The 24,973-nt window shown below is 47.7% G+C and overlaps 2 protein-coding genes and 1 long non-coding RNA gene across 3 annotated transcripts in view; 1 reads left to right on the top strand and 2 right to left on the bottom strand.

The window, feature by feature from the left end:
• Positions 1 to 24,973, bottom strand: part of LOC310666130 (intelectin-like protein) — an 814,635-nt gene that overhangs the window by 123,415 nt on the left and 666,247 nt on the right. The window lies entirely within an intron of this gene.
• LOC310666253 overlaps positions 1 to 24,973 on the top strand; it is a 278,050-nt gene that overhangs the window by 142,268 nt on the left and 110,809 nt on the right. The window lies entirely within an intron of this gene.
• Positions 1 to 24,973, bottom strand: part of LOC310666109 (nuclear receptor subfamily 2 group F member 5-like) — a 28,335-nt gene that overhangs the window by 2,088 nt on the left and 1,274 nt on the right. Inside the window, exons 2-3 of the mRNA XM_083416719.1 lie at positions 22,361 to 23,642; positions 11,942 to 12,469 (exon numbers count right to left, since the gene is read on the bottom strand). Of these exons, the coding sequence (XP_083272845.1) occupies positions 11,942 to 12,469; positions 22,361 to 22,709 (877 nt within the window). The 5' untranslated portion in view covers positions 22,710 to 23,642. The remainder of the gene's footprint in view (positions 1 to 11,941; positions 12,470 to 22,360; positions 23,643 to 24,973) is intronic.

Genomic DNA, 24,973 nt, shown 5'->3' with positions numbered 1-24,973 from the left:
CCGTGCGATGCTCTGGTTCGCCAGAAGCGGCTTAGTCATGCTGGCCACATGACCCGGAAGCTGCCCGCCGGCTCCCTCGGCCAATAAAGCGAGATGAGCGCCGCAACCCCAGAGTCGGTTACGACTGGATCTAATGGTCAGGGGTCCCTTTACCGTTGCAATAAACCACATAGATACTATTAGCTCTGCCGAGTTTGCGACTTCCCTCCATCCCTTCAGCGAGTACCCCTTATTTTCTTATATTGCATATTCTATTTATAAACCTTGTATCTGCCGTACATTGTAAGAGCTATTTCAGCCCTGCCAGTGTTTTTAAAGTTTTGCAATTATCCTTTATATACACTATGAATTTTACTCCAATTTTCTTGAAACCTCTGATCATCCCGGTTCCGAATTCTTCCCGTCAGTTTGGCTAACTCCGCGTAGCTCATCATTTTTGTCTGCCACTCCGCAATGATAGGAACTTCTTGTAATTTCCAGTTTGGGGCAAGCATGTTTCTTGCCGCTGCTGTGGCGTACATAAAAAGTCTTTGGTCAACTTTCTTAATTTCCTTCCCCATCAAACCCAACAAAAAGACTTCTTTTTGTGTCTTTAAATATTTTCTTGAGTTCATTGTAAATTAACTCCCAAAAATTCTTAACTTTATCACAAGTCCACCACATGCGGTAAAAGTCACCATCCGCTGAAGATGGGAGTTTATGGAGCTGGCTGATCTCACCGGGAGAATCCGCGACCAGAAAGAAGAGGAATACCAAGAAGATTGGAAGAAATTTAAAGGCTATTTGAATAAATACTGCAATATTAAAGATATGTAATCACCTGAAGGAATCAATTAGGCCTAGGATTAAATTGGGATTAAATAAATAAATAAATAAGAAAATATACGATAAGAAAAGTTAGGAAATATGATTATGACTGTGATATGGTTTTATGAAATAATGATATTGGAAACTGCTATATATATATAATTACTAAGAAACTCAGATGGAAGAGATTTGAGGAAGTAATACGTTTATGAAGATGGATTTTGATTAATTAAGTTTTAGCTTATGTGGTGATTTGATGTATTTTATGTTTTATGTTCTTTTTCCTTTTTCCGTTTCGTTCTTTTTTCTTTATTATTGTTGGCTTTTTCTTCTGTTATGTTTATGTACGGAAAATAATAAATATTATCATTTTTTTAAAAGTCACCATCCGCTAGGCCAGTATCCTATTCTCACATGGGCCAAACAGATTCACAAGGGGAAGCACACACCAGGGCCACAGCACAACCGAAACTCCAGCTCCTCCAGCCCTGGATTTATAGAAGCCGTTCCGGTTTCTGATCTGATCCCACTTTTCCTTATTTTCACTGGAGAAATGTTGGAGGGTTTGGAGTGTTATGCGACACACACACACACACACACGAGCCTAGGAGAAAAGTACCATATCGGCCCGAATATAAGCCGCACCTGAATATACACCTCACCTTTAAAATTTCACAGGCACTCACACCCGTTCCATTTTACCGTATGTCTGTTCCAGCAGCGATATCATAAAAGCCAGTTTTTGTAAGGTCGCGAATTTAAGCCACACTTTTAACTTTTCACGATCAGAATTTGGAAGAAAAAAAAAAGTGTGGCTTATTTTCGGGCCAGTACGGTAACTTTACAACCTTCAGAAGACATCAGAAGACAACCCTGTATAGGGAAGGTTTTTTAAAAAATGGTTCAAGTTTTATTATGTTTTTATGTATGTTGGAAGCTGCCCAGAGTGGTTGAGGGAACCCAGTCAGATGGGCAGGGTATAAATACTAAAATAAGAACAGCAATAATAAGGGAATAAAGGTAAAGGTAAAGGGACCCCTGACCATTAGGTCCAGTCGTAACCGACTCTGGGGTTGCGGCGCTCATCTCGCTTTATTGGCCATGGAGCTGGCATACAGCTTCCAGGACATGTGACCAGCATGACTAAGCCGCTTCTGGCAAACCAGAGCAGCGCACGGAAACGCCGTTTACTCCCCCCCCCCCGGAGCGGTACCTATTTATCTACTTGCACTTTGATGTGCTTTTGAACTGCTAGGTTGGCAGGAGCAGGGACCGAACAACGGGAGCTCACCCCGTCAAGGGGATTCGAACTGCCAACCTTCTGATCGGCAAGCCCTAGGCTCTGTGGTTTAACCCACAGCACCACCCGTGTGCCTATAATAAGGGAATAGAGCATCTCTATTTCATAGGAGAAATGTTGGTGGGTATGCAACTCTCCAAACCTGTGATTCCTAGCACCTGGTATTAAGAGACATACAGTCATGCCTTGGTTCTTGAACGCCTTGGTACTCGCACATTTTGGCTCCCGAACACTGAAAACCCAGAAGTAAGTGTTCCAGGTTTCAAACGTTTTTCAGAAGCCGAATGTCCGACACAGCTTCAGCTTAAGCTCCTGTAGCCAATCAGAAGCCACGCCTTGGTTTTTGAACGGTTTCGGGAGTCGAACGGCCTTCCGGAACAGATTAAGTTCGAGAACCAAGGTTCCACTGAACTACCTCTAACAATGGAGGTCGAATATATCCGTCATGGTTAGCAGCCGCCGATAGCCCTGGTATGCGCTATGAATTATAAAAACCATACGAGCTGGTGACCACCATTGCCTAGAGCCTGGCTGCGCACTGTGCGATGGTATCCTTCCATTTTCCCCACCCTGAGTCCTCATTTCATCATTCAGGACAGTCAAAAGGAAGCCTTTCCTGCAGAGCATAGGGGAACTATGGAACTCCACAAGAGGCAGGCATGGCCACCATTTTGGATGGGTTTAAAAGAGGAATGGCACATATCAGCCTAACACCGATCTATAAATGGCTATCACTGGGTTTTGCCCCTCAAGCCCTCCTAAGTCTGGGCTCGGGCCAAGCAAAAGCAATGGTTAGGCAAAGAATTATAGACACCGAGAGACAACAGGACTGCTTAAGGTGCCCCGACTACAAAATTGTAGAAATCGAGATATAGCTGCACCAGCAACATATCTCTCTTTTCTTGTATCCAAAAATGCAAGAAGGGCTTTTACACTTGCCAGAAGCTTAGCTCTGCCCTCGCCAGTCTTGGAAGGATCCTTTAAAAAAGTCCCATACAACCAGAGAATTTGCACCTGTCCTTTGGGGGATATAAAAGGTAAAGGTAAAGGTACCCCTGCCCGTACGGGCCAGTCTTGACAGACTCTAGGGTTGTGCGCTCATCTCACTCTATAGGCTGGGGGCCAGCACTGTCCGCAGACACTTCCGGGTCACGTGGCCAGCGTGACGAAGCTGCTCTGGCGAACCGGCACCAGAGCAGCACATGGAAACGCCGTTTACCTTCCTGCTAGAAAGCGGTACCTATTTATCTACTTGCACTTAATTGTGCTTTCGAACTGCTAGGTGGGCAGGAGCTGGGACCGAAAGACGGGAGCTCACCCCGCCGCGGGGATTTGAACTGCCAACCATGCGATCGGCAAGTCCTAGGCACTGAGGTTTTACCCACAGCGCCACCCGCGTCCTATATTTGGGAGATATAGCAAGCCCTAAACACATAGTTTTAGATGTCCCTTTTACGATGAGGCATGTAGAGAAACCATCGCCACCCTGCTGCTAAGGCTTGCTGACCTCACAACAAAGAAAAATTCTATCTTCTCCTGTTAGGCAAAGACCCCAAGACAACTTGGATGGTCACCATATTCTGCGCACAGATCTGTAGGCACAGACCATCGCCCAATTCAATCTAGTTTGAAAATTCCCAAACCCAGATCCACGGGCGACTTTGGGTCATTTCTTTAACGTAGTCTATTTTAAAGTTTTTATGTGTTTATATGCCTATCTGTGTTTATATGCCTATATGTCCCCTATAGGGGACGCGGGTGGCACTGTGAGTTAAACCACAGAGCCCAGGACTTGCTGATCAGAAGGTCGGCGGTTCGAATCCCTGCGACGGGGTGAGCTCCTGTTGCTCGGTCTCTGCTCCTGCCAACCTAGCAGTTCAAAAGCATGTCAAACTGCAAGTAGATAAATAGGTACCCCTCCAGCGGGAAGGTAAATGGCGTTTCCGTGCGCTGCTCTGGTTCTCTGACCATAATAAATTTTGTGTTCATGAGTGCCACTGATGGCTAGTAGCCATGATGGCTGCGCTTTGCCTCTGTGGTCAGAGACAGCAATGTTTCTAAATTCCAGTTGCCGAAAAACACAGGAAAGGAGAGAATTCTCTTGTGCTCAATTCCTACTTGTGATCTTACCATTCAGGTATTAGCCTCAGTGAGAACAGGATGCTAGACTGAGGGTCTTCTTCTTTTCTTCAGTCTTAGGTGATTCTTGAAGTGAGCATCACTTTACCAAATTCAGTCATTTTACTCTCTTGCCCTGACCTAGCCACTGTGATCCATGCGACGGTCACTTCCAGACTGGATTATTGTAACTCACTCTATGTGGGGCTGCCCTTGAGACTGACCCAGAAACTCCAGTGGGTGCAGAATGCTGCAGTGAGACTCCTTACGGGGTCTTCGCTGCGAGATCACATTCACCCGGTGCTATACCAGCTGCACGGGCTCCCGGTGGAGTACAGGTTCAGGTTTAAGGTGCTGGTTTTAACCTTTAAAGCCCTCTACGGCCTAGGACCCTCGTACCTACGGGACCGCCTCTCCTGGTATGTCCCACAGAGGACCTTACGGTCTTCAAACAAAAACATCTTGGAAGTCCCGGGCCACAGGGAGGTTAGGCTGGCCTCAACCAGAGCCAGGGCTTTTTCAGCTGTGGCTCCGATCTGGTGGAATGCTCTGTCCCAAGAGACTAGGGCCCTGTGGGACTTGAAATCTTTCAGCAGGGCCTGCAAGACAGAGCTGTTCCGCCAGGTCTTTGTCCAAGGCACAGCCTGACCCCCTCCTTTGGTAATCCTCACAGAACTCTAGCCCAATGGTTGCCATTAATTTGATTTGAACTGATTTTATAATGAATTGATTTTATTATGCTATACAGTGGTACCTTGGGTTACATATGCTTCAGGTTACAGACTCTGCTAACCTGGAACAGAAATCGCTGCTGAGCAGCAGCAGCAGGAGGCCCCATTAGCTAAAGCGGTACTTCGGGTTAAAAACAGTTTCAGGTTAAGAACGGACCTCCGGAACGAATTAAGTACTGTATTATTTTACTGTTGTTAGCCGCTCTGAGCCCAGCTTCGGCTGGGGAGGGCGGGATATAAATTATTAATTAATTAATTAATTAATTAATTAATTAATTTCATCACCTTCCCCCCCCCCCAAAAAAAAATTCCACACAGCATAATTCCAGGATTCAATTAAGAGAATATATATTTGAGGGTTGTTGTGTGTCCCCCCTCCCCATTCCTGTTGAGAAGCATTTGCCCCCCCCCCCCAAGCACTCCAGTGAAATACATCTCTGAGGGCGGCCGTTTCCCAGCTTGAACGAAACCTTCAAGCTGAGTTCATCCCTCTCCCCCGTTGCGGGAGCCACAAAACAGCTCCATTCAGAGGCCCTCAAATGAGTGCCGTGGCTATTCAGGCCACGAACGCCGTCGCTATTGACAGAGGCCCCCAAAAGGGACCTCACCGCGAATCCATTCACAGCCGCCGCTTTTTCCTAACGCGGCATGGCTAACGCAACAGACATTTAGCTGCGAGGGGAGAATGGGCCGCCCGTCGACGACATCAATAGCTGGGACTTGAAAACGCTTACTCTGGGGGTGCTGTGTCGCGGGCCACCAAAGGGATGAAAGGAGCACCGGGGGGGGGTGCATGTGGGGAGAGAAAGGGCGGCAGCTAGATTTGGTTAATTAAAAAAAACCACAGAGAGATAAAGAGAGGCGGGCTGTTTATCTGCCAGTCGTGGCGCATTACTCAGAGCATCAAAGCAAAAAGTTTCTCCAGCACCTTTGTGAGCTCCCCTCCTGGATGACCAGAGCAGACAAGGGGACGTGAGATGCAGGTTCTGTTCCAACCTATTCTTGCTAAGGTTGCAAGCTCATGAGGTTAAAGGTACAGTCTGGGGGTACAGAGGTCCCTCACTCTCCACTATTTTCTACCTCCACTGTTGGAGGGAGTAAGGTAAAGGGACCCCTGACCATTAGGTCCAGTCGTGGCCGACTCTGGGGTTGCGCTGCTCATCTCGCTTTACTGGCCGAGGGAGCCGGCGTACAGCTTCCGGGTCAGTGGCCAGCATGACTAAGCTGCTTCTGGCGAACCAGAGAAGCGCACGGAAACGCCGTTTACCTTCCCGCCAGAGTGGTACCTATTTATCTACTTGCACTTTGACATGCTTTCGAACTGCTAGGTTGGCAGGAGCAGGGACCGAGCAACGGGAGCTCACCCCGTTGCGGGGATTCGAACCGCTGACCTTCTGATCAGCAAGTCCTAGGCTCTGTGGTTTAACCCACAGCGCCACCCGCGTCCCTCTCACTCTCTTAGCTCTGTGCAAAGGCTGTGCGCCCAAACCTCCGACAGTTTCCATCTTGCGATAGCAAAGGCAAACTGGCCTGGGGGTGATTTCAGAAAGCGACGTACATTTTGGCAAGGCGAGCTCACTTAACACACAAGCAAACCCCCCCACAAACACACACACCCTAACACCGCAAGCTCAGCTACCTGATGCCTTCAAGAAAATAGCCAGCACCGATCGATGGCAGGGCGGAATCAAGGAGGTTGCCATTGAGATTCAACAAGTTTATAGACCGCTTCACAAGACAATGGTGTCAAAACCACGTACATGGTTGAAACAGAATGCAAAAAAACCACATGCTCTGAGGACAAATAAAAACATAAGGAGGATCTGCTGGATCCATCTAGTCCAGCCTCACAGCGGCCACCCAGATGCCCTAGTGGGAAACTCACAAACAGGAATTGAGCGCAAGAGCAAATCTCTTCTCCTGCGGTTTCCAGGAACTGGTCCTCAGAAGCATTCCTGCCTCAGACTGTGGAGGCAGCACATACACAACATGGCTAAAACTAAAGGTAAAGGGACCCCTGACCATTAGGTCCAGTCACGGACGACTCTGGGGTTGCAGCGATCATCTCGCTTTATTGGCCGAGGGAGCCGGCGTACAGCTTCCGGGTCATGTGGCCAGCATGACTAAGCTGCTTCTGACGAACCAGAGCAGCACACAGAAACACCTTTTACCTTCCCGCCAGAGTGGTACCTATTTATCTACTTGCACTTTGACGTGCTTTCAAACTGCTAGGTTGGCAGGAGCAGGGAGCCAGCAATGGAAGCTCACTCCGTCGCGGGGATTTGAACCGCCAAGTCCTAGGCTCTGTGGTTTAACCCATAGCGCCACCCGCATCCCTAGACAACATGGCTAGTAGCCCTCAATAGCCCTCTCGCGCTCCATGAATTTGTGTCATTCTCTTTTAAAGCCACCTAGGCTTTTGCCTTGCCCATCACTGCTTCCTGCAGGAGGGAGTTCCATAGTTTAGCTGCATTGCAAAGAAGCTCTTTCTTTTCTCTCCTCCGAATGTTCCAACATTCAGCTTCGTCGCACGGCTTCCAGAACTATGGGAGAGGGAGAAAAACTCTTCTCTATCCCCTTTCTCCTTGACATGCATGCAGTTTATTAAGCTCTGCTTCTGCAGAGGCCAGCTCTAGGTAGCAGGGCCAGGAGAAAGGTGAAGGGGAGGGTCACAGCTCACAGGTGAAGCACTGGGTTTGAGGGATATACATTAATAATAATAATAATAATAATAATAATAATAATAATAATACTATTAATACCCTGCCTATCCAAGTGGGTTTCCCCAGCCACTCTGGGCGGCTCCCAATCAAGTGTTAAAAACAGTACAGCGTTACATATTAAAAACTTCCCTGAACAGGGCTGCCTTAAGATGTCATCTGAATGTCAGGTAGTTGTTTATCTCTTTGACATCTGATGGGAGGGTGTTCCACAGTGCGGGCACCACCACTGAGAAGACCCTCTGTCTGGTTCCCTGTAGCCTCACTTCTCGCAATGAAGGAACCACCAGAAGGTCCTCGGTGCTGGACTTCAGTGTCCGGGCAGAACGATGGGGGTGGAGATGCTCCTTCAGCTCTGCTGGGCCGAGGCCATTTAGGGCTTTAAAGGTCAGCACCAACACTTTGAATTGTGCTCGGAAACATACTGGGAGCCAGTGTAGGTCTTTCAAGCCCGGTGTTATGTGGTCTCGGCAGCCGCTCCCAGCCACCAGTCTAGCTGCCGCATTCTGTCCCAGGATGATCTACGAGAAGGTCCATACTGGGGCGCTGTCTTCTTCCATCTGTTGCTTGATTTCCCCTCTAATGAAGGAATCCATGCCCCAGGAAGGTTGGAGAAAGGCACGGGGGAAGCTCCTCAAGAGATTCAAGCAAGGAGCTAGAACAAGCTCCTTATGAGGAACGGCTAAGGGAGCTGGGCATGTTTAGCCTGGAGAAGAGGAGGTTAAGGGGTGATATGATAGCCATGTTCAAATATATAAAAGGATGTCACATAGAGGAGGGAGAAAGGTTGTTTTCTGCTGCTCCAGAGAAGCGGACACGGAGCAATGGATCCAAACTACAAGAAAGAAGATTCCACCTAAACATTAGGAAGAACTTCCTGACAGTAAGAGCTGTTCGACAGTGGAATTTGCTGCCAAGGAGTGTGGTGGAGTCTCCTTCTTTGGAGGTCTTTAAGCAGAGGCTTGACAACCATATGTCAGGAGTGCTCTGATGGTGTTTCCTGCTTGGCAGGGGGTTGGACTCGATGGCCCTTGTGGTCTCTTCCAACTCTATGATTCTATGATTCTAAATTAGCAGCCAATGTGGGCTGGCTATTCTGGTGTCGGTGGGCCAATTCCTTGCCCACTGGATGGAGAGAGTGTAAATGGACCCCTTTTGCTCGCAATTAGAGTTTGGGGTGGTTCACCCGCGTTGGAGGGAGGTCAGACAAGATGACCCCTGGGACACTAATGAACACCTGCATGGTCAAAAAAGCCACCATGGTCAGGATTCTGCGTTATGCCAGCAGAGGGTGGAGGAGTGACCCCCTCTCGCCTCCTGCTGGAGGGAAACAGAAGCGACTCGCCCCTTTGGGAATAATAGGAGAGCATGATCCATTTCTGAACTAAAGAACCTGCCGCCCACAACCACCAGTTTGCTGCTGTGAAACAGGCGAAGAGGCCTATCAGACCTGGAGGATCAATCCCCCCGGAAACTACCATTAATCCAGAACACGGCAGCTAGACTGGGAGCAGCCGTCGAGACCTTATAACACCGGTCTTGAAAGACCTACACTGGCTCCCTGAACATTTCCGAACACAATTCAAAGTGTTGGTGCTGACCTTTCAAGCCCTAAACGGCCTCGGTCCAGTATACCTGAAGGAGTGTCTCCACTCCCATCGTTCAGCCCAGACACTGAGGTCCCACTCCGAGGGCCTTCTGGCGGTTCCCTCCCTGCAAGAAGTGAGGTAACAGAGAACCAGGCAGAGGGCCTTCTTGGTAGTGGCACCTGCCCTGTGGAACGCCCTCCCATCAGATGTCAAAGGAATAAACAACTACCTGACATTTAGAAGACATCTGAAGGCAGCCCTGTTTTGGGAAGTTTTTAATGTTTGATGCTTTATTATGTTTCTATTAACTTTCTATTGGGAGCTGCCCAGAGTAGCTGGGGAAACCCAGCCAGATGGGCAGGATATAAATAATAAATTATAAAAATAACAATAAATCTGTGGTATAAAACACAGGTCTTGGGGCTGAGGGCGCTTTTTAAAAAATTGTGTGTAAAACAGCTTCACCATAAGCTTCCGCCCCCATCTCAACTCCAGTGCATCTGAGTGCGAAACACGCACAGCTTCCTTTATCGCCTAAGAACCGCTCACCAGGAAAGGAACGTGTTCCTGAGGCCATTCAGAATTGCAGACGCCTTCAAATTACTGTATTTTTTGCTCTATAAGACTCACTTTTCCCTCCTAAAAAGTAAGGGGGAATGTGTGTGCGTCTTATGGAGTGAATGCAGGCTGCGCAGCTATCCCAGAAGCCAGAACAGCAAGAGGGATTGCTGCTTTCACTGCACAGCGATCCCTCTTGCTCTTCTGGCTTCTGAGATTCAGAATATTTTTTTTCTTGTTTTCTTCCTCCCAAAACTAGGTGCGTCTTGTGGTCTGGTGCATCTTATAGAGCGAAAAATACGGTAATTGGGCAATCAGATCCAGCACAATCAGAAGAGACCAGAATCCTGTTCTCATTATGGCCAGCAAAGTGCCCTCGCCCCCACCGCCATGGCAAACCCACAGGCAGGATCTGGGCCGGAGAGCCCTCTCTCCTGCTGCGGTTTCCAACAACTGGGTATTCATCAGAAGCATCGCTTCCTCTTGACTGTGAAGGCAGAGCGCAGCCATTAACCAATGACACCCTTCGGTTCCAGCCATCCAAGATGGCAGATGTTATGCATCGAAGTTCTCACCCTGGCCACCAGGGGGTATTGTGTATACAGTGGTACCTCGGGTTACAGATGCTTCAGGTTACTGCCGCTTCAGGTTACAGACTCCGCTAACGCAGAAAGAGTACCTCGGGTTAAGAACTTTGCTTCAGGATGAGAGCAGAAATCATGCAGCGGCAGCGGGAGGCCCCATTAGCTAAAGTGGTGCTTCAGGTTAAGAACAGTTTCAGGTTAAGAACGGACCTTCGGAACGGATTAAGTTCTTAACCCAAGGTACCACTGTATAGTTTTCACTCAGGTCCACGTAAGTTAACTTAGGCAGGAAACCCTGGGCTGTTGTTGTTACGATGTTGACAGCTGGCTGCCTATAAAAGCAGGCCGGCTGAGCTGTTTGCTGTTCAGTTTAGTTCCAGCTTACTTATAAAGAACTACCGTATTTTTCGCTCTATAAGACGCACTTTTTCCCTCCTAAAAAGTAAGGGGAAATATGTGTGCGTCCTTTGGAGCGAATGCAGGCTGCGCAGCTATCCCAGAAGCCAGAACAGCAAGAGGGATCGCTGCGCAGCGAAAGCAGCGATCCCTCTTGCTGTTCTGACTTCACTTCACTGGAGAGGCACTGCGCAGCTTTCCCTCTCTGCACAGTTCCTCTTCAGTGAAGCAGGAGGAGAAACGGAGCCCCTTCCATTTCTCCTCCTGCTTTGCTGGAGAGGCGCTGCGCAGAGAGGGAGAGAATATTTTTTTTCTGGTTCTCCTCCTCTAAAACTACAGTGGTACCCCGCAAGACGAATGCCTCGGAAGACAAACCCGCTAGACGAAAGGGTTTTTCATTTTCTGAGGTGCTTCGCAAGACAGATTTTCCTAAGGGCTTGCTTCGCTAGACGAAACAGCCCTGACTCTCCTGTCATGGCGACAGTCACTGCACGCACACACGCTCGCTTCCCCGCTCCTCCGGCTCCCTCCCACCTTCCTGCTGACGGCTCCTCCGGCTCCCTCCCACCTTCCGGCCGACCTTCCGACCTTCCGGCTGCCTCGTGCCGCTGCCCACCGCCCTCGCGCGCTCCCCTCAGGAGCCGTTGCCGCCAGCAGCCAGCGCTGCAGCCGGAGTCGCGCTCCTGAGCCCCGCTGCCCTCCAGCAGCTGCGTCATGCGGTGTCCACAAGGCGCGGGTGAGTCCAAGGACCGGCTGCGGCAGCCGCCCTGCTTCTCCCCACCCCTCCCCGCCGTGGTGCTTCGCAAGACGAAAAAACTCGCTCTACGGAAAGCTCGTGGAACGAATTAATTTCGTCTTGCGAGGCACCACTGTAGGTGCGTCTTATGGTCGGGTGCATCTTACAGAGCGAAAAATATGGTATTGGGAGAAATCTCTGTGTCGTTTGCTATGTCCACCCACTACTTAATAGCAGACATCGCTGCCTCCTGCAGCACTGAGTTCCATAGTTTAACAATGCCCTGCGTGAAGGAGGACTTTGTCTGGCCTGCCCCGAATGATGAAATGGCGAGTCAGAGCACGGCCATCATGGCCACCAATACCCCTCTCCTCCTCCAATCCGGCAACGCGCGATGCTCACCTGGGGTGAAGAGGACAATGGCCTTCAGGCAGGAGTACTCGGCCGAGTCGACGTGCAGAGCCTTCAGCTTCTCCACCTGCTCCTGGAAGACGCGGATGTGGTCCATGAAGGCCACCACGCGGTCGGCGGACATGGGCGAGGCGTGGAGGCCGGCGGCGGCCAGGAGGGGAGCCACGTGGAGAGGCATGGAGCACTGGGCGGCGTTGAGGACGAAGAGCTCGCTCCAGGTCATGCGCAGAAGGCAGACCTGGTCGGCCAACTGGAAGTCCGGGAAGAAGGGGATGTTCTTAGCCCACTCGATGGCGCTGAAGAGGAGGCGGGCGGCCAGCTCGCAGATGTTCTCGATGCCCATGATGTTGTTGGGTTGCAGGCACTGGGCCCCATAGCGGGAAGTGGGGTAGGGCTCTGCCCGGAGGAGGAGGGAGATGAAGCCCGTCAGGTAGGAGTGGCAATTGTAGGGGTCTCCGTTGGCGAAGGGGTACTGACCCGGGCTGGGCTGCGCGGGAGCCATGCGCCCCCGTTGCACGGCTGAAGGGAGACAAGAAGGGAGGGAGGGAGAAAATGATGTATAGGTTGTTTTTATATGCAATGGCGGCAGAAAGAAGAACGGAGGATGAAATGGATGGACTATGCAGAATTAGATAAACTAACAGGAAGGATTCGAAACCTGCGGGACCAGAGATTCTCAGAAGGCTGGAGTCAATTTACGGACGATTTGAAAAGTAATTGTGATGGACAGATTGCGCTAGTAGGTCAGCAAGAAGTATTGTAGGGTGAATGATTTGAAATATTGCAAAAAAAAAAAAAAAAAAAGACAATGAGGAGAATTATTAGTTAAGGATAATTAAAGGTAATATGGAATTAAGAAATGCATAATAAGTGATAAAGAACGGAAAATCATCAGAGGCATTGACGGAAGACCAAAAATATTGTATAAGGTGAGAAGTTATCTTGTATGAATGTTGGAATTAATATGTTAAAAAAATAATAAAAATGTATATAAAAAAGAGAAAATGACGTATAGATAATAAATAATAGTAATAATTTATTATTTATACCCTGCCCATCTGGCTGGGTTTCCCCAGCCACTCTGGGCAGCTTCCAACAAAATATTAAAATACAATAGTCTATTAAACATTAAAAGCTTCCCTAAACAGGGCTGCCTTCAGATGTCTTCTAAAAGTCTGGTAGTTGTTTTTCTCTTTGACATCTAGTGGGAGGGCGTTCCACAGGACGGGTGCCACTACCGAGAAGGCCCTCTGTAACTTGGCTTCTCATAGGGAGGGAACCGCCAGAAGGCCCTCGGAGCTGGATCTCAGTGTCCGGGCAGAACGATGGGGGTGGAGATGCTCCTTCAGGTATCTAACTGGTTAAACTAGCAAAAAATGTACAAAACTAGAGAAAACAAGTGTAGGAAATGTAAAACAAGAGAAGGTACATTTTTTTCATACGTGGTGAGACAGCAAAATTGTTAAGAATTATTGAGAAATGATTTATAATGAAATGAAGGTGTTTAAAATAACCTTTGCCAAAAAAAACAACCCGAGAAGCTTTCCCGTTAGGTATTATAGGAATGGACGTACCAAGATCACAAAAGAATTTGTTTATGTACGCAACCACTGCTGCACAAACAGCACAACATTGGAAAGAAGAAAGCGTCGCGGCTAAAGAAGATTGGCAAGTTAAATTAAAAGAATATGCTGAAACGGCAAAGGTGGCAATGAAATTAAGAGGAAGCGACGAGAAGGAATTTAAGGAAGAATGGAAGGACTTTATTGCAATGTACACAGGTTAATACATTGGCAGAGTTTTGAGAATTCTTGTAATTTTATTATGAATGGGCAATAAGAAATTAAAATGGTTAAAACTTTATAATGGACAGGTAGTACATTGATACATAATGGAACCAAGGAAGGAATCAGGGGGAAAGTCAATTTGTTTCGTTTTGGTTTTTATTGTTGTTTGTTTTGTTTCTGTTATTGTTGGAAAATTAATGCAATGTTATGGGGGGAAGAAGGGAGAAAGCACATGATTCGCATCTCAGCATTTATTTCGTGAAACCAATATGTTGTTACGTCGTCCTGGGGAGGGGAAAATTTTATTTCCTGGGTTTCTGACTTAAGATTCTCAGTATTCACCACCCAAGCAAGCTCGGGAAACGAAGGATGCATATGTTTCTATTTCATTTCCTTATTATTATTTTCCCGTTGTGATTGCCAGTATGTGGTCTTTTCAATTGATTTTATTTGGTTTTACAAATGAAGAGCTGTAACAATGCCAAATACACATTTCTCTGAATCTAGTGTCAACATTTCCAACTGCGTATTATTTCAGTCTTTATTTTGTATCACCTTGCCAACAAAGGTCCGTATAGTTAAAGCTCTGGTTTTCCCACTAGTGATGTATGGAATTGAGAGCTGGACCATAAAGAAGGCTGATCGCCGAAGAATTGATGCTTTTGAATTATGGTGCTGGAGGAGACTCTTGAGAGTCCCATGGACTGCAAGATCAAACCTCTCCATTCTTAAGGAAATCAGCCCTGAGTGCTCACTGGAAGGACAGATCCTGAAGCTGAGGCTGAGGCTCCAAGACTTTGGCCGCCTCATGAGAAGAGAAGACTCCCGGGAAAAGACCCTGATGCTGGGAAAGCTGGAGGGCACAAGGAGAAGGGGACGAGGGAGGATGAGATGGTTGGACAGTGTTCTCTAAGCTACCAGCATGAGTTTGACCAAACTGCGGGAGGCAGTGGAAGACAGGAGTGCCTGGCGTGCTCTGGTCCAGAGGGCCACGAAGAGGCGGACACGACTAAACTACAACAATATTTTGTACCTGTCCATATTATCCATCATATTTGTTCCATTACAAGCATTATTAGAATCCTGGTAATGTTTTCACCTGCTTTACAATGGTGTCCTAAATAAATTATAATTTTTCGCCCCATTCTTTCTTGAAGTTCTCGTCTTCTTGATTCCTGAGCTTTCCGGTCAGTTTTGCCATTTTGGCGCAGTCCAACAGCTTAGTTTGCCATTCCTCTGTCGTAGGGAGATTGCCAGTATGTTTTTAACAGAATTGTAAAGTTGGAAGGGACCTTTCTGGGGCCATCAAGTCTGACCCCGTACAACACAGGAATCTTATAGACAGATAGGTAAAGGTAAAGGGACCCCTGACCATTAGGTCCAGTTGTGACCAACTCTGGGGTTGCGGCGCTCATCTCGCTTTACTGGCTGAGGGAGCCGGCGTACAGCTTCCGGGTCATGTGGCCAGCATGACTAAGCCGCTTCTAGCGAACCAAAGCAGTGCACGGAAACGCCGTTTACCTTCCCTCCGGAGTGGTACCTATTTATCTACTTGCACTTTGATGTGTTTTGGAACTGCTACGTTGGCAGGAGCAGGGATCGAGCGACGGGAGCTCACCCCGTCGCGGGGATTCGAACCACCGACCTTCTGATTGGCAACTCCTAGGCTCTGTGGTTTAACCCACAGTGCCACCCGCGTCCCCTATAGACAGATAGGTAATTTTAATTACATTGTTTAATTGTTTTTTTAATGGTTGCACCCCTCAAAAAAAAAAAATTAGCAGTTCTTATTTTATTTGTAAGCCGCCTTGAGTCCCTGTCAGGGAAAAAGGCAGGATATAAATTGACCTATTATTATTATTATTATTATTATTATTATTATTATTATTATTATTATTTTGTTTGCTTTGTATACAGTATGATGCAATACCATGCCCTTGGGGTTGTTAGTAATCACAATGAGAAAGAAAACTGAAAATTAAGTAAGTAAGAAGAGTCAAAATCGAGATGTGGAAAATATGGAAACAATGAGGAGAAACAGGACTAAGATGTGGAGATATGCTTCAGAGAGCCAGACTCTGGGGAGCCCCGAAAAATTAATAATTATAATTTGGTCTCTTTTTATTTTAGTTTTTTATTTTAATTGGAGCATTATGATTGGATATATTAATTGGATGATTCTTATTAGAAAATCAATAAAAATGATTTTTAAAAAAAACTTGTGTCTAGGAAAGGGGAACCTTCCCCGCTTGCTCCCCCCGCCTCCTGCATGATTGGCAGGGCCGGCAGATCAGAGGTCTCTCCGCTCTGGCCTCACAAACAACCCCGCTGGATCAGGCCAGTAGCCCATCTTGTCAGAAACCCGCAAGTAAGACTGGAGCACAAAAGGCCCTCTCCTCTCATGCAGTTCCTGCGGCAACGGGCATTCAGAAGAATTGCTGCCTCTGACCATGGAGGAGGAAGCACAGCCATCGTTGCTATCAGCCATCGATAGCCCTCTTCATGAACCAGCCCAATCCTCCTTTAAAGCCATCCAAGTTGGCCGCTGTCCCTGCCTACTGTGGCAAGGAGTTCCACAGGTTGCGCTGCGTGATCAAGCTCCGAAAACGCTGCCTCAAATCTTCCCGCATTCTCTCTCCTCCAAGGAATCCTTTGCCCCCTCTAGACAACTTTTTTTTTTATCACCTAGCCATGATTATTTGTTTCTCTACCTGCTACTGGGGTGGTCAGACACCGTGCTGCTTTAACACTGCTGGGGGCTCAGTCTAATTCTGCCAAGATGTTTCCTTTTACTCCATAGTTTTCTAAATTCGTAGGGAGGAGGTAAAAAGAAAGTATACAAGTAACTGTGCGGTATGACGTACTGGATAGACAAAGTACAGCGAGATTAATTGGAAGTCAGTTTTAAATTTCTTTTCTACAAATTTTATAATTGTGTTCAGTACCAGGAGTATATATGATGATAATTATATTAATCTTCTTATAGTGCAGTGGTAAGTTCGATTTTTCTGTTATTTGTTTGATTGTATGTTTGTTTACTTATATGTACATCTGTTTTTCATAAATGTATTTATTTTAAATTAATAAAGATAAAATAAAAAATAAAAAATTTTTAAAAAACACTGCTGGGGGCCTGCAAATATTTCCTTTCTAATCTGTGCACTTTTTGACACCTGTCCCAGAAATCCTGTACCTTTTTATCCTGCAAATGTTCCCACAATGGCCAAGCAGATGCCCACAAGCCAGACCCAAATGCCATGGCACTCCCCCCCCCCCCCCGGTGATTTCCTGGAACTGCTATTATTCAGCTGCTACTGCCTCCAACATCAGGGACGCAGGTGGCGCTGTGGGTTAAACCACAGAGCCTAGAACTTGCCAATCAAAAGGTCGGCGGTTCGAATCCCCACGACGGGGTGAGCTTCCGTTGCTCAGTCCTTGCTTCTGCCAACCTAGCAGTTCGAAAGCATGTCAATGTGCAAGTAGATAAATAGGTACCGCTCCGGCGGGAAGGTAAACGGCGTTTCCGTGCGCTGCTCTGGTTCGCCAGAAGCGGCTTCGTCATGCTGGCCACATGACCTGGAAGCTGTACGCCAGCTCCCTCGGCCAATAAAGCGAGATGAGCGCTGCAACCCCAGAGTCGGCCAAGGCTGGACCTAATGGTCAGGGGTCCCTTTACCTTTACCTCACTGCCTCCAACATGGAGGCAGAAAATAGCCATTGCAGTTGGCAGATGTTGGTAGCCTCATCAGCCATTAATGTATCCAATAGTCTTGCAAAGGAGCCCCTCTGCTTAAATGTGGAGGGGAAGAAATCGGACCTTAAGAAGCGATTCCTTTATAAAAAAAAAAAGAGGAGAAGAAAACGCAGAGGGAGGACAGAGAGAAGTAAAGGGAAAAGGTAAACAACTTTGAAGGGCAAAGATGAAAAGGAGGAGATGCTGTCCTACCCTGGGAGGTTCTTGGGAAGACAAAGACGGGCATGAATCAAGGGGAAGGGAGGGAAGAAATTGCAGGAGCAGAGAGGAGGAGGATTCAGCAAAGGGCACGTGGTTGGGCAGGGCTAGATAATCAAGATCTGCCTTTGCAAAAGGGTTGCAGAGGAAGAGGAAGGCAAAGAAAGGGAGAAAAGGAGGAGAGAAAGCAAAGAGGTGGGAAGAGGAGGCGTGGAAGGAACTGGGGGAAATGGAGAAATGGGGAACTGGAGGAAAGCAGGAGAGAAAATGGAGAGGCACAAAGGAAAACGGAAGGCAGGAAAAGCAGAAGAGGGATGGAAGGAAGATGAAGAATTAGGCTCCCCGCATAGGCACTTTTTATAGCGCTCTCGTAAGAATGCAATGAGACGCGGGTGGCACTGTGGGTTAAACCACAGAGCCTAGGACTTGCCAACCAGAAGGTCGGCAGTTCGAATCCCTGCGACGGGGTGAGCTCCTGTTGCTCAGTCCCTGCTCCTGCCAACCTAGCAATTCGAAAGCACGTCAAAGTGCAAGTAGATAAATAGGTACCACTCCAGCGGGAAGGTAAATGGCGTTTCCATGCTCTGCTCTGGTTCGCCAGAAGCAGCTTAGTCATGCTGGCCACATGACCCGGAAGCTGTACGCCGGCTCCCTCGGCCAATAAAGTGAGATGAGTGCTGCAACCCCAGAGTCATCCATGACTGGACCTAATGGTCAGGGGTCCCTTTACCTTTACTTTTAAGAATGCAATAAGAGCCCGCAGGATCAGGCCAAAGGGGTCCAGTCTAGTCCAACATCCTCTCCTCACGAAGGCCAAATACCTGTAAGGAACTAGGGATGTAAATAGACTTCCTCCGGACCGTAAGGACATCAGAAGAGCGCGGCCACTGGGTCACGTCAAGTGGAGGCCTTGTGGTCCTGCCTCCTCTTTTCACAGTGACCATTCACATGCCCCTTTGGAAGCCCAAAAGGAGGGCCTGGGTGCAACAGCAGTGCTCTCCACGCTTGTGATTTGCAGCAACCGGCTTTCAGAAGCTTTGCTGGAGGCAGAGCAAAGCCACAGCAGCTGGTAGCCAACAGGGGCTAGTGCTAGTGACAAATAGCTCTCTCCCCTCCATCAATTTGCCCAGTCCTCTTTTCAAGCCTTGGTGGCTGCCTCTGCCCTCATGTGGGAGGGAGTTCCAGAGTCTAGCTATGTGTTGTGTGAAAAAGCTCTGGCTCTGGTTATCTCCCGCTTGGACTACTGCATTGTGCTCTATGTGGGGCTACCTTTGAAGGTGACCCGGAAACTACAACTAATCCAGAACACGGCAGCCAGACTGGTGACTGGGAGCGGCTGCCAAGACCGCATAACACCAGTCTTGAAAGACCTACATTGGCTCCCAGTACATTTCCGAGCACAATTCAAAGTGTTGGTGCTGACCTTGAAAGCCCTAAACGGCCTCGGCCCAGTATACCTGAAGGAGCGTCTCCACCTCCATCGTTCTGCCTGGACACTGAGGTCCAGCACCGAGGGCCTTCTGGCGGTTCCCTCACTGCCAGAAGCCAAGTTACAGGGAAACAGGCAGAGGGCCTTCTCGGTGGTGGCGCCCGCCCTGTGGAACGCCCTCCCACCAGATGTCAAAGAGAACAACAACCACCACACTTTTAGAAGACATCTGAAGGCAGCCCTGTTTAGGGAAGTTTTTAATGTTTGATATATTACAGTATTTTAATATTTTTGGGGGAAGCTGCCCAGAGTGGCTGGGGAAGCCCAGCCAGATGGGCGGGGTATAAATAATAAATTATTATTATTATTCTTTTATCTGTCCCGAAGCTTCGCCGCATTCAGCTTCAGGGCATTGGCAGGGCATCTATTTCCCTTTCGACAGAGTTTGCCGCTGCAAAGGTTTCGGACCAGAAACTCTTCTTTGTTCCCAGTCGCTGCAAGTCCCAGAACTCCCTGCTGAAATCCTCCTCACTTTTAATGCCACAAATAAATTGAAATTAAACCAGGTTCACCCGGGGAGCAGAAAGAAATAAATTCAGGACAGGGGTGGAAGTAGCCGGTGCGCAAATCTGTCGATTTTAGTTTATCGTTTTCTCAACCTTTAACTCAAATGGCCTGATTTAATTATTTGCCCTGCTTTTCACAGAATGGCAGAGTTGGGGGCACCCCAAAGGTCATTTAGTCCAACCCCCTACAATGCAAGAATCGCAGTTTGCCCCTCTGGGTGGCAATAATACACGGACATTGAGGAAGCACTGCAGAACGCAACTAATAAGGCAGAATGATGTGTGGATGGTTCAGGAAAAGGCTGTAGCTCAGTGGCACAGCAAGGACCCTGCATGAACAAGGTCCTGAGTTCGATCCCTGCCATCCCCAGGTACCACTGGGAGAGACCCCTTGCCTGAAATCCTGCTGCTGCCAGCCAGTGTAGACAACACAAAGCTAGATAGACCAAGGAGAAGAGACGGTGGAAGAAGATTGGAAGAAATTTAAAGATTATTTACAGAAATATTATAAGATTAATGAATGTTAAAATGACATCAGATTGAATTTAAAAGGTTATTAGTATAAAAGTCGTAAAATTTAAAGATTTAACGATTTAAGATTTTAAGGAGACTAAGTTATATAAAGATGTTAAAATTAAGACAAGGATTAATTAAGACAGAGGATAGGGATTTGCTGATCAAATAGGTGTTTTGGAATACAGTGAAGGGAGGTTTGGGGAAGTCGGGAAATAAGTAAATGAAAGAAATATCATAAAGATGAAACTGTTTTTGTTAATGTTTTTTCTTTTTGATTATTTTGTTGTTTTTGTGTTTTTGTATTGTGTATTTTTTGCTTTCTTCTTTTTTAGTTTTGTTCTGTTTTATTTTTTGTGTAAAAAACCCAATAAAATATTATTTTAAAAAAACAAAAACACAAAGCTAGATAGATCCAAGGGGCTGGCTTGGTGTAAGGCAGCTCCCAATTAAAACCAACCCTCTATTCAGAACCATGAGGACTAGCGTCTTCTTTTTTAATGGAATGACAGTAGCTCAGGATTAGAGCGATTGCTTGGCATGCCAAAGATCCCACATTTAATCCCTGCTTGAAACCCCAGAGAGCCTCTTCCAGTCAGCGGAGACAATAGTGAGCTAAATGGATCAATGGTTGGACTCTGTATAAGACAGATTATTATGTTCCTGTGCACAAATCTGCCATTAACGCACCATTGGCCACTAAGGCATCACTACCTTTTTAAAAAGCACCTTTCCCAGTATCAAGCATTTCAGACCAGCAGAGGAGGCCGTGGTAGTAAAGGTGCCAGCACTGGAGGCTGCCCAGTTCGCATTGACAGGGCCTCCTTGGTGGTGGCTCCCCATTTGTGAAATGCCTTCCCGAGCGAGTTGCGCCCACCTGACTTTCAGGAAGGATTTTAAAAACACCCCTCTTTACCCAGGTTGCCATTTGGTGGCCGAAAGACGACTGTTTCCGACGACCCTCAGATCCCTGGACAGAGAAAAGGGGAAGACTTTTTCACCCAGTGCATCGTTAAACTGCGGAACTCCCTCCCACAGGAGCCACTGGTGCATCTGATCGGCCACTGTGAGAACAGGATGCTGGACTACATGAGCCACTGGCCTGATCCAGCGGGCTCTGCTTATGTTCTTTCTCTTCTCAAATGCTTTTTACATGATTGATAGGTTTTCCACCCTGGGCTCCTTCGAGAGGAAGCGTGGGCTTATATAAACTGAATGAAGTGCTTTTGACACTCAAGCCGTATCCACGTTATTTTTGCGATTGTTAGCCGTTTCAATACTGTGTTTTCGTTGGTAGAACCTGCCCTGGCAACTTAGGTTGAAGGGCAAGGTAACAGATGAATACATAAATAATAGGACAATTGATGCACCGATGACATTTCGCAGAATACATCCACAGAAAAAGAAAAACCAGGATCACAGGAAACTCAGTACTTTTGGCACTGACTGGCAGTCGCTCTCCAGGGTTTGGGGCAAGAGAGCCTCTGCCAGCGGGGATGGAACCTGGGACCTTCTACATGCCAAGCAGGTGTCCTGACCACTGAGCTACGCAATGTACTCAAGTTAAGACATTAGCAGGATTTTTAAAAAAGACTTGTAATGTTACAGACAATGTTTAAAATTGGAAGCTTTTAATGTTTAATAGACTATTGTATTTTAATATTCTGTTGAAAGCCGCCCAGAGTGGCTGGGGAAACCCCGCCAGATGGGTGGGATATAAACAATAAATTATTATTATTATTATTATTATTATTATTATTATTATCAGTGGCATAGCGTGGGGGTGCAGGGGGGGCCGGCCGCACCGGGCGCAACATCTGGGGGTTAGGGTTAGGGGGCGCAAATCCACGGGTTAGGGGGCGCAAATTACTTGCCTTGCCCCGGGTGCTGACAACCCACGCTACGCCACTGATTATTATTATTACTCTCCAGAGGAGCCCTAAGGCAGCAGGGAGGAGGCGAGCAAGAAAAGGGCTGTCACAACTTCCACAAAAGGAAAGAGTAAGAGAGATCCGAACAGGGGAAAAACAGGGGAAGAAGAAGAAGAAATGGAAGACTGGCCTCTGGAGAGCAAAGGGAGCAGAGGGAGATTGCAAGAAAGCAGAGAGAGAGAGAGAGAGGAGGACGAGATGCATGGGACACCCCCCTCCTCAGGCAACCCACCTTCACGGCGCATGCCGACCTTGAGGCACTTGGTGAGGCGGCAGTGCTGGCACTGGTTGCGGTGGTGCTGGTCGACGGGGCACTGGCGGCTGGCACGGCAGGTGTAGCTGAGGTTGCGGCGCACGGAGCGCTTGAAGAAGCTCTTGCAGCCCTCGCAGGTGAACTGGCCGTAGTGCTTCCCGCTGGCCTTGTCCCCGCACACCAGACAGTCCACGGCCGACGCCGACGCCTTGCCCTCCCCGCTGCTGCCACCGCTGGGCTCCTGGGGGGCTGGGGCTGGCAGCTGCGGGGGGACCCCCGGGGGAACGCCAGGAAGCTCTTCCTGCCAGGGGGTCACCACCAGAGCCATCCTGGGAGAGGGGTGGTAAGGAAGGGGCAGGGAAGGAGGGGAGTGGGTGGGGAGAAAGGGGGTGAGAATTGCAGGGGGGCTAGAGAGAGATCTAGCAGGGGGGGGTTGGTTGGAGGAGGTATGGGGCTGGCTGCAGAGGCTGGGAGGTCAAGAAGGGGCAGCCGTGGGCAAGAGAACAACGGCTAGCGAGAGAAGGAAAGGATGAGATGGGCAGGGAGGCTGGGGAACGGACTGGAAGCGGACAAGAGGAGGAGAAAGGAGGGAGAGAAGGAAGGAAAGGAGGAGGAGGAGGGAAGAGGAATGGAGAAGGGCAGGGGGTGAGCGGCTGAAGTTTGGGAAGGAGGAGAGGGTGGAAAGGACCAGCCGTGAAGGAGCGAGAGGAAGAGGAAGCAGGTAGAAAGGAGGAAGAGGAAAATGAAACAGATCCCAAAGAAAGCGGGGTTCTACTTTCCAGCAGCAGAGCAAACAACTGCATGCTTTGCAGGGTGGGGGGGCGGGGTAGGGAGAAGAATAAGGAATGAAAGGAGGGGTGTCTTTGGCAGCTTCTCCCCCCACTCCTCACCCCACAAGACCGAGCAGGCAACTGTAAACGAAGGTTTTCTTCCAGGAAAAGCGGCAGAGGGAATCCCAAAATCCCCACTAGTAAGGATCAGTGCCGGGAGGGGAAATTGCAGTCGCCTCGCTCCATTTTCCTCCCCGTGGGTCTGTCTTCCCAAAGAAGCGGTCTGCCTTCTTTGCTGGAGAACGAAGATCACAATGCCTCGATTTGGCAGAAGCCCAGCAGAGAGAAGGGAAGGAATCTCGGGTCTTCAGTTGCCAGAGGATGCAAAGCACACAGGGTTATAACGACTCCGAAAAAGGTGCCCATAACCAGAGAGGAAACTTCTTCCACTGAGGCGGCAGCTGCTAGCAGGCATTCAAATCCTGACAGATCTGTGCATGGGGGTTTTATTTTTTATTTTTTTAAGGAGAGGAAGGACAGGGAGAGAGAAAAGGTGCGAGAGGTTAGTTTATTTTTAAGAAGAGAGCTCAGCAAACATTGTGCAAGAAAGGCGAAGGGAAAACCAGAAGCCACACAACTCCCGTCCCGGTTGTCTAAAGTTCACATTCCCATCGAGTGTAAAATATACGACATCTTAAGATAGCCTTTTGGGGCTGTTCATCTGCCTTTTAAGGCAGCGGTGTCCCAAAAGGAACAGAAAACGCAACTCACAAGTCTTTCAGAGGCAGTTCAAAGTCAGTCCTCCCCAAAAAATATTCTGGTGGCTCCAAAGAAACGATCCATCCGATTTTGATGGGCTTCCGAAAGAGAGGGAGAGCTTTCATCCTAAACTGTCTCTGGGATGGGTGTTTCATCACCAGAAATGCCCGTCTCTGGGGTTTTAGGGTGCTTCTGCCTTTGAGTTGTGTGGGCAAATTGAAGCCATCTAAGCCAGGGCAAAGACCCCAATCTATCCTCTGTTTCCTTCCCCATTCTGTCCTTTCTATGGTCAAAATCAACAGGCATTCAGATTTCAATTTTCAAGAAGGGAGAGTTTCTCTAGCAACAGAGAAAGTAGCTTGGATGAATGAGACAGATCTATTCCGCTGAACTATTTTTAGGATCAGGGAGCATGTGGGTTTAACTCTGAACCCCTGTATATATCTTTATTCTCCTATTGACCCCTGATCAAGGTATTAAATACAGCTGATGAAGATCATCTACAGATCAATGAGGGATTTGGGGGGGCGAGAGAATTTGTCTTTTTCCAAGCGTAGCAAGAATTAAAATGATATTCCTTTTACCAACCCTCTGAAGAATTTATTATCTCCAACCACCTCCTAATTATAATATATTTATGAATAAATTTCATTTCCCCCTATAGCAAGGAATGTCCATTGAATAATAAATAATATTTCTTAAAAGCTTTGTGCAAGAAGAAATGGCATCTAATTGTACCTGCAAAATCTGTAATATCAGTAATGCAATACTGTTAAAAGCAATACTGTACATTATTAGCAATATATTCCTATTAATACGTTGCTATTTTTACAGGTAACGGTAATTGATACATCATGATTAACAGCATTAGATTGCTGTTAATAAAATTACTAGCGATTACTGTTGATAACACTATTGTTGCTAATATTATTAGATCCTGCTTCCTTCTCTAGACATTAACGGTCATTAGTAACAACAGTCAATATTTAATAAATATTCATGCCACTGTCTATACACAATTGTGTTAAGCTTTCACCCTATTACAATTAAAGCAACTTTATTA

This window comes from Podarcis tiliguerta (assembly GCF_965153285.1).
Source record: "Podarcis tiliguerta genome assembly, chromosome: 16".
In the NCBI taxonomy this organism is placed as follows: domain Eukaryota; kingdom Metazoa; phylum Chordata; class Lepidosauria; order Squamata; family Lacertidae; genus Podarcis; species Podarcis tiliguerta.
This window is presented reverse-complemented; position numbering and strand designations above follow the sequence as displayed.